The sequence below is a fragment of the Pseudomyrmex gracilis genome, unplaced genomic scaffold (assembly GCF_002006095.1).
Source record: "Pseudomyrmex gracilis isolate BER0280 unplaced genomic scaffold, ASM200609v1 scaffold_144, whole genome shotgun sequence".
NCBI classification, from domain to species: Eukaryota; Metazoa; Arthropoda; class Insecta; order Hymenoptera; family Formicidae; genus Pseudomyrmex; species Pseudomyrmex gracilis.
In genome coordinates this window covers 43220-53176 of record NW_018020728.1, presented here as the reverse complement: position 1 = coordinate 53176, position 9957 = coordinate 43220, and the positions used below count along the sequence as shown (strand labels likewise).

Genomic DNA, 9957 nt, shown 5'->3' with positions numbered 1-9957 from the left:
TTTTATATGTATATTTTTAAAACTTATAGTTTTGTATATAAAAAAAATAAAAAACGATAAAATAAAGGGATTCTCAGTTTTCAAGAAGATTGAACATTAAGAAAGAAATTAAAATTTTGAAAATCTAAAAAATGATGTATTATAATGTGTTTACTTTTTGTAATTAGATTATTTTGTGTAATATCAAAATTTTTTATACAACAATATTTTTAAAGAATTATATTTATATCAAACAATCAACACACACGTATTATTTTGAGATGATTTTCCATTCTATACGTTAGTTTTTTGCTGCGCTCATTAATCGAATTATCAATCGCTTGGAAAAAAAAACTAGAACAATATTATGTCAATTCTATGCGAACACCGGTAGCCGCGCGAGAAATATGCATCACCTTTATTACCTCCGCTGATTTATATCTATTCTTATTAAGAGATACACAATGTGTATACATAGACGATCACTCGCATTTTCATTATTCATTTCTCAGAAAACTGACGAAGCGTCGTCTCGCGCGGATTACGCGGACATTCAAATTTATTCTAGCTTGGCGGAAACTGTAAGCTAAGAATAGATATAATTAGAACATTTTTATTTCTGACGAACAGAGAAATGTCGTTCACGCGTGACTTGCAAATTCAGAAATGTTATTATTAAACGGTATAATGATAAAAAAAAAAAACCGAGCAAATTTGTCGCAGAAAGATTAATGATGTCCAGAGAGAAATTTCGCAATTCACCGTGGAATTTTATTTCGCCGGACAAAAGCAAAAAAAAAATCTGAAAGTTCGGCAAAAACTACAGAGGACAACCACCGGGAAGGTGGGAGAAAAATAAAATAAAATATATCAAGTATATGTGATATATTCTAAAAGAGGGAATAGAAGACAAATCGTTTCTCTATTGACCAACGTCTCGTAAAGCGGGTCAGTAGTATTCTAATGACTCTCATTAAATCACCGTTTCTGTCATTTAGTGTGCCCTTTTTGAGAGCATTCGTCTTTTCACACGCCCACGGTGGTCTCGAAAACGAGCTCGTATTTAACATTCCACATTTCCATGCAACACCATAGCTAACATAAGTCACTTTTTGCTAAATAAATAAAATTTTGGCGTGTAATATCAGACGGAGAAAAAAAAACAGACTTTTAGCATTTAATGAAACACGTTGAGTTTGCGAACGAAATGAGACGGGAAATTTGTCTGAAATTTTCCTCGGTACTCATTCAATTATCGTTTTCTCGACGATTATTAATATAACCCGTATCATTTCAATTATCCGCTTCTGTGCACGGGGAACAAAATTGCACAACACTGTTTAACGATAATGACAGATCCAGATACGCACGCACCGTCGCGATCCTTTCCGCGAACGTTTCTCCGGCGCGGTCATTTCTTCCTTTTTCTTTTTTTGTTTATATACGTTATTATGTGTGTAGTTACACATACGCAGTCGTCTTCGTCGTGTCGCTCGCAGAGGGAAAGAAAAGAAAAATGTCGAGCCACTTACTGGGCCTCGGAGATCGATCCGCAAGAATGTTAACTGTGCCGAGTAGCTCCTCTAACGCTAATATCAATTTTCCTTAAATATTATTTACCGTACACACGACAGATATCACGCGCGCGCGCAAAACATGTGTGCGCACTCTCTCTATGTGCACACACGTCAGTGTCTCTCTCGAGGATCTTCATTATTACGCGCAATTAGAAACACCGCGCGCATATTACGCGCGCCGTCGTACGGTCGTTCGCTGCCACGGGAAACGGTCATCATCGAGAGAGACGTCCCGCGAATCGAATTTTCAAAAACGAGAAATAAGGAGACGAGAGCAATTTGCCGCCGGTCGATCGTAAAAGCGCTGTGGAAAAGGACGGAAATTTTCGACTCGCGTAAAAAAAAAAAAAAAGACCAACCATGTTGTCCTGGTGCGAGACGAGGAAAAAACAACCCGAGTGTTCAATTTTCCACGCGTCCACGAAGAAGAAAAAGAATTCTCTTTCCTCGTTCAACGCGCACACATCGGCGCGGCTATTAAATGCCAAAGTCTATTTGCGCGAAAAATTTTTCGCTAACTGATATTTAGCGCGCATACCTATTTGCTTGCTATCAGGCGGATTTAATTGCAATCGCGCTGTCGACTGAATCGCGCGTGACGATGAATACAGCATTGTCTTTGCATCGCGTAGCTATTAGACTCCTCTCAAGGATGAGAGTGGCCTGTTATCTGGAAAAAAGATCTCGAATGTAATTGCAACGAGATTGTAATACCCTACTGTGCCGGCGCGTCGATACAGCAAAATGTTCATCATGTTTAGCCGGCGATTGAGCAAAGATCGAAGATTTCAAATAGACGCAAATTAATCGCCAATTAACTGAAATTACAAGATTCATTTTTCCTTTACAGAAAACAACATTATTATTGCTCCGTAAACTAATGTTTAAGAAGTGTTGTTTAACTGTTTTTTTCTTTGTTTTTCTCTGCACGTGTAAAAAGAGAAGTCTCGGGCGGTGAGTAGAAGTTTCGAGATAAATACTTCTGATTCGTATTGCCGCTTTTTCAAGTGTCGCGCAAAAAGACCCGTAATTACAAGACTCACTTAATAAATAACGTTGCATTAGGTGAGATAATGTGAATATATCGAGCCAATATCGAAGCTAAAACGAGCAAACTAATTTCCTCTCTGAAAGATGAATGATTTTACATTTTCACACATTTCCTCTTTCTTACACAACGTTTGTAAAACAAATAATTTGCAACAACCGAACTCGGTTTAATTAACACGGTGTGTCGTTTTAATTTATCTAAATACCGCGCGGAGAGTACAAAGTGATGAGCGCGAAAAATTGATAAGTGCGATTATTTATTATCACCGTCATCATTACGAACAGACAATAAACAAGAGATTGGAAAAAGAAAAATTAAAGTATTCCGTGCCATTGTCCTTTGAGGATGTTGACCCGCAGAAACGAAATAAAGTGGACTGAAGGTAATAATCGAGGACTCATTGATCCAGACAGTTTCGCGATTATTGTTCATATGGGACGTCTTTGTGTCCGTAAAGAACAAGAGAATTAGTCTTCGTCGTAAAAAGAATCACGTGGTGTCGTAAAATATTCTCGTACAAATATACCGACCATTGTTGGTCGGTATCCAACTGATACGTACGTGAATAGTGGAGAGAGAGAAGAGTATCTCTCACTCTTCTCCTCTCTCTTTCTTCCTCTTTCTCACTTTTCCCAACGGTAATTATACCGATACCGACTAATTGCTAGATAAGATGCTGCGCTCTTACTATACGTGACTGAGTCTACGGTCGGTTGCATCGCGGTTTTATCCTGGTACCGCGTTCGAATGCGATTGAGATCTCGCTTACAGTTTTCGGGATACTGCTGTAAGATATTGTTCGTTCGCAATAATATTGCTTGTGTAACTTCGCTTTGATCACGCGTCAAATTGAATATATACGTAAACGAGAGGAACGAATAACAGAGACAGAAAAAGAAAGGAATGAATATGCGATTAACGATCTGCAGTAGCAGGTAGCCAGAACAAAATGACCCGGCACCCGGCACAAGCACGAAAATAAAGTTTCTAAACTATTAATCTGTTTCTTGTTAGACCGTTTCCGTTTAACTTTGTGTAAATCGCTTGCTAGGCTCTCTCTCTCTCTCGTAAAAACAAGGTCATTTTTTTCTCAGTTCACACAAAAAGGCTCGATGATCTTTGAACGCAATATTAATTATTACAATATTAATCTTAAGAAGTCTTGCTAACACTGAAAATTCAAACACAACAGCACCGCGCGTGCGCGCTGTTAATTTCTCTTTGAACCTTGAACTGCGTAACATTTGGCAACAAGCTCATACACAAGCAAATCATAAATAGCATCAATTAGCATCGAGATAGAGAAGGAAAGAGAGAGAAGGGCATTCACATGACAGAGAAAAATAGCACCACATTTACAACTTGAAACACTGATTATAAATTTCGTTATTCTTACACATCACTTATATCGTTAATGATAAATCGTATTTATTCAATATAACGATAAGAGAGACATATTTTGTGATTATATATATTACTATTGATCTAGCTAAATCTTCGATAAAACTCAAATTAATTGCCTTACCGCAGCGGTTTTTCCTCTAACGTCGTAAATATCACACGACTTCTCGTTATTGTTGTGTACGAGAGATTGCGCTTCATACATGAACATTGCTCAATGATACGTATTAGACACGAGAAATCGCTCTTGTGGCGTAACCGATAAGTGGTGTCATTCGTTACAACGTTGTGTACACGCATTATATGGTCGTAGAGACGCCTGTATCCGAGCGATAGAAACCGAAACCGCGGGAGGGATCCGTAAAGATCCGGACATCGACCGGTGAGAGGAAATTCTCGAAAGCGACGATATTTCTCTTCTTTTGTGTGCTCCCTATCATATACTACCGACAGCGATAAGCGAGTAATTGGGCTGACGCGATATCAACGTGGGCAAATAAATTAATTATGACGTCGCGAGTCGCGGAAAAACTATGACACTTGTTTTGCTCGGCGTAGCGTGATAAGAACCGCGTATAAGTGTGGGTGGGTGTAGACGTGTGTGTGTGTGTATGAGTGCGTTAGGAACGTTACAAAATTCCAATTATGAAATACTTGCGTAATGTATCGCGTGTGTGACGGAAACAATTACGAAGCGAATAAGTTATGTAGTTCAACTCTCTTTCTCCCAAGAGAGATTTACTTTGAATTAAAATGAATTAAATGTTTATTGATTAAAAAAGAGAAAAAAACTAATGTGTGTATTTACCATCGACTTTCTACTCACTCGATATAGTTATAAAAATATTGTAATGCGAAATTTATAAAAAAAATTTACAGTTTGCGAGTAAAAAAATTATAATATTACAGTTGTAAAATATAACAACATCGCATAAAACGGCATAATATAGTAGAAAGATTCGTCAACATTTATGTGAAATCAATAACCATATTTTATATCAATTATATACATTTCACATGACGCAAGATTCTTCCAATCCAAATCATGTAACACCTATTTTTGCAATGTGTTTAGGATGTAATATAAATAATTAAATGTAGATTATTAAAACACTGCTCTTCTTGCTTCGTTTCGCAAAAAAAAAAAAACAATAATAATCTGCGCGTGGAATTCAATACGTTTTAGTTTCGATTAATTTAGTTTTGACTGTTTAATTATTTCGCATACGTACAAAAATACATACACGCATGTTAGTGTTTTTCATGCTTACGTTAAACTCTTGCATGAGTTGATAACGAGCAAAAGATAAATTACTACTAGAGATAACCCGGAGTAATTACATTTATCAAAAAGTTCTCTATGTAGAGAAATATCTCACAGACTTTAGAAATTTCTAATCGTTAAAAATATATGTGCACATATATTCATGTGTACAATACACGAAACTAAACTACGCGCGTTTAAATTCACTTTGCGCCAAAAGATGACCTCCATACGTAAACACCGATTGAACAAACAGTTCTAACCTAACCAGCAATATAGTCCTTTTCTAAATAATACAGAAAAACACAAATGTTATTGCCAGACTAACTGATAATTGAATGACGATCGACGTTATTTGTGTTGTGAATAACGAGTGTCACAATCACTCCGAGGAAATTTAATTGAAGACAAAATATATCACATCGTGTGATAAAACCTGCTTCGCAATTTCTGTTCTGAGTCGCATGAATCATGTAATAAGCTACAGCGTAGTAAATGTCAGGCCTGAAACACACACTTGAAACAAGAAGACATAATCTAATCCGCTCTTTGACATCGAGTCTGACCTACAGATACAGCGAGTTTCAAAGCTTTCAAGTATCTGAGAAATTATACACAGGTGATAAACGCGCTTTTTTTTTTCAATCGTCAATGAAGGAAGGAACAGAAAAAAGAAAGAGAAACAGACTTACCTCCAGGAAATCTGTGCGGAAAGATTCTGCCGCTTCTCGACAACAGCCACGGGTACAACGGGTAGCTCTCTCTGGGTGGTTGATGAGGATGGGGTACAGGATGCGGCGCACCGGGAGCACCGCCATGCGGATAGGGCGCGTGTGGCGGTCCGTGGGGCGACGCGCCATGATGTGCTTGCAACGCTACCGCGATGTTCGCCTGAAAGTGTGAATGTGCTGCTGCTAGATTCGCCAGAGCGAACTGCTGCTGAGCGTGATACTCGTTTTGACCTGTCTGCGCGGTGTGTCCAGGTAGCGAATAGGCGAGGTTCTTGAGTTCCGCCGCCAGAGCGACGGACGCGGCGTTAGATGGCGAGGCAAGGTAATTCGGACTGGGTCTCACCACTCCCGGAGGTGGTTGGGGATGCGTGGCGACCGGTGAGTCCCCATGCGATATTCTATGCGGCGGACTAGGACTGTTATTGGGAGAGGAACAACCGCTGTGACTGTGTACGGTGGTCCGATTGAAATCGACATGCGTCGTCACCGACAGATTGTGATGATGATGCGGATGGGGGTGTCCGTGATTGGTGATGTGATGATGATGATGACCGCCGGCGTGTGACGGCGTACGCCGAGAATTGGGATACGACTCGACGGAGGAACTGGGAGATATAGGTCGATCGGAGCCCTCGGAGTGAGCACCCGGAGATCTCGTGGTGACTCTGCGTGCTCGTGGTGACGAGGATCCTTCTACTATCTCCATCGGACTGCCATCGTCGCGCTCGATCTCCACCCGTTCGAGCCTGTCCAAACGATCAGTCTCGCGATCACCACCTTGCCTGCCACCGCCGACTATCGAATCGATGCTGAAGCCGATCTTCGGCTTAGATGGCACCGGAACGATTGGCGTCGGCGCGAGCGGCATCATCGTACGATTATCGCACGCTTCCCGGGTTGATCACCGGGGATTGTCTCGACGGGGTTCTTTAACTAGAAATATTGCGAATACGTCGGAATCGACGGGATTATATTCGCGGCGTCATCGTGACCGCCTCGGAAACGCCGTCTTTTTTGGAGCAATTTCACTCTGATCGGCAAAACTTCCGGAAGTACGTAAACTCCCGACAACACACTGATATCACAGACCAAACCCAAAGTAGGAATCACACCGAGAAGTTACTTTTCGTCTCGAATTTCGGTCTCTTGTCGAAAGAGATAGTCTCTACGAACTCTAGAGTATTTTTTTTGTCACTTCAACCGAAATCAATGAGTTTCGTCATTAATACAATATGAAATGATTGTGGGAGTAACTCTTAGACAGTCACGTGACGGACCCCGCACCAAGCATTACTACTACGGTACGTTTGTTCTCACTGATGTGCTCCTTTTGCGTGGCCTTTTTAAACTTCTTAACACGAAATGCCGTCGTTGCACTTACAGCCTCACCGACACACACTCATACATCACGTCCGACACCTTTCTCCACCGATACAATTTCAAGAAACAGGCAAGGAAAGAATGGTAAAACCGTCAGACAGAAACTACGGAGCTCTGAACGAAAGCGAAGCACCAAGCTCCGACAGATGTTACTGGCGCGAGCGCTTACTAGTGTTTGAGCAAATTACCAACTAAACGAGTCGCTCGCGTCGTGGCTCGATAGTGGGGATCGACTCACGCACACGATACTGGACACCCCACCAAGGTATTCTCTGACGATGATACTAGCGGTTAAGGTGGGGAGTCCTGAGTGATCGCAAATGGGCGTTGCCTCGATGCCGGTTTCGCACCGGGACTTAGACGTGCGCCTCCTCATGCGCCGTTTGATTGGACGGCATCGAGGCGCGATAGCATCGCCTGGCTCTGCCTCACGACTACCACTTGTGGGTACGTAGGAGCTGCAGTGGGGCGACGCATTAGTCGACGATGGGCGTTAAACTCACGTTTTTGTCGTGCGATGAAAATGAGTCGTTTAATTAATACGTCTGGCTCTCGTGCCTCCTCCTCGTCCCTCTTCCACCCCCGCGCGCGTTTCTATACCCCGTTCCCAACTCGTCTCACACACATACACACACACATACACATTCTCTCTCTTCCTCTCTCTGTCACTCTCTGTCGCCTCCCCAGAGAGAAAACAAAGGAAGATTTATTTCATTTGTGGCAAACGACACGAAATCTACTCTTTGACGGAAAAATTTCGGGAAATTGCGTAATGAACTTAAGTCATGGTAAAGTATTTTTTTTTCTTCTTTCTGAAGAGGCAGCTCCGCGTGTGTTCTAGTCATTCTTTAAATTTCTAGTCATTCTTTATTAAGGATGAATGAAGTAAAAGATGTGTCTGCGGAAAAAATGTAGTAGAACTAAGTAGTTGTGACGATACGGAGCCTTTTCATGCGTATTATGAGGGTCATTTTGAAGTCAGTTTTTTTTCTTTGCGTCTAGAAAAAGCGTGTAGAGTGCACGCGCATGTCGAACACGCACGCGCCACTTACACAAGCTTTAATGATGCTTTTTGAAACATGCTATTTCGTAGCTACTTGGAGAATAAAAATAATCGTTACACTTTTGTAGCTACTCGAAGAATAAGAATAATTTTAACACTGCGATATCTATGTCATGACACAGTAATACAAATAATGACAAAATAACAAGAAGACAGATGAGAAGAACCATTGTGAATGTAAAAATTACGTTTTTTTTTGCTCCGATAAAAATTTTTGAAAGTAACATCACACGCGAATTATAAAATAAAAATTAAACTACACAAAGAGACGAAACGTCTCTGTCTCAACACGCAATTTATTTTTGTTTCACGTACTTTATGTTACTTTGTGAGTTTCTTTCGTTTCACGCATTCGAAACACGTTTTTTTGTTTCTCAATTGAATGGAAATAAATTTAATAATGACTATAATGCAGTTACGCTCGGACAATAACAATGATACATGTCACAATGATGTATATCTCGAGAGAAAGTTTGCGGAATATATACGGCTTTTGAAACTGCGTGCAGTATGTCGCATGGTGTGACAACAAATGCTTTTGGTCATTCTTTGGAGAAAAGAACCATCCTAAATTATATAAAAAACGTCCTAAAGATATATTCTGAAAGTATAAGAAAAAATAATTACAAAGAATTTATTTCATTCATTAGTTTAATTACGAAGAAATATATATTAGAAATATATATTAGTTTTATTAGAATTTTTTGTGTTTAAACAGCAGATGGACGCGAAAGTTAATGTCGAACTATAACGTCGACGTAATGCGAGATAACCGAGCTTCAATTGAGCTACAAATGGCGAAGTATAAAAATGAGACAAAATTCTCGCACACACAAGAACACCAGATATATATAGGCGTATACGTATAGTTATATAATTGCGCTTTACGCGTAACGCGCGCGATTCGTCGCAGTTAAGACTATAGCACTCTAAAGCACTCGTTATTTGTTATCAAACGTGTATAAGCGCGGTACGTGCAAATTGCATTCCTCGGCAAATCGGTATTGACTTATCCGATATATGATTATAAAGAAACATCCGCGTGTTATAACGACGCGGCGGAGCAAAGTCTAATCAGCGACAATAAATTCCGTGCTAAATTGCTACGTCTAATCGGAGTTAGAACGAATCAATTGACGTATATCAAAAGGACGATGGATCAGAGACGGATCAGTAAACGTCGTATCGCGTGAGATTGGTACAAGTTCAATCACACACACACGCGCGCGCACGCATGCACACATGAGAGGCCCTCATCTCTTCAGGAATAATCGATTAAAATTTTAATGTTACATATGTTCTCAAATGTTATCGTGCAACGTTTACAACGCGCGGACAAAACGGCGGACGACGCCTTGAGATTGGCGTCATTATAACTTTTGCGATCGTATTAATTTAGGCATCAGAGTGCAAAGTTTTCGACGATTAGGATATTATAATACAACACACGTGTATTATGTTTCTTTATGTCGTTCGTATTCGCTAGATGTGTTTAGTCAACTGTGTTTACT

The 9957-nt window shown here is 40.3% G+C and overlaps 1 protein-coding gene across 1 annotated transcript in view; it reads right to left on the bottom strand.

The window, feature by feature from the left end:
- LOC109857125 (homeotic protein empty spiracles-like) overlaps window positions 1-7539 on the bottom strand; it is a 32871-nt gene extending 25332 nt beyond the window's left edge. Inside the window, exon 1 of the mRNA XM_020433137.1 lies at window positions 5965-7539. Within this exon, the coding sequence (XP_020288726.1) occupies window positions 5965-6874 (910 nt within the window). The 5' untranslated portion in view covers window positions 6875-7539. The remainder of the gene's footprint in view (window positions 1-5964) is intronic.
- Window positions 7540-9957: the final 2418 nt, after the last annotated feature.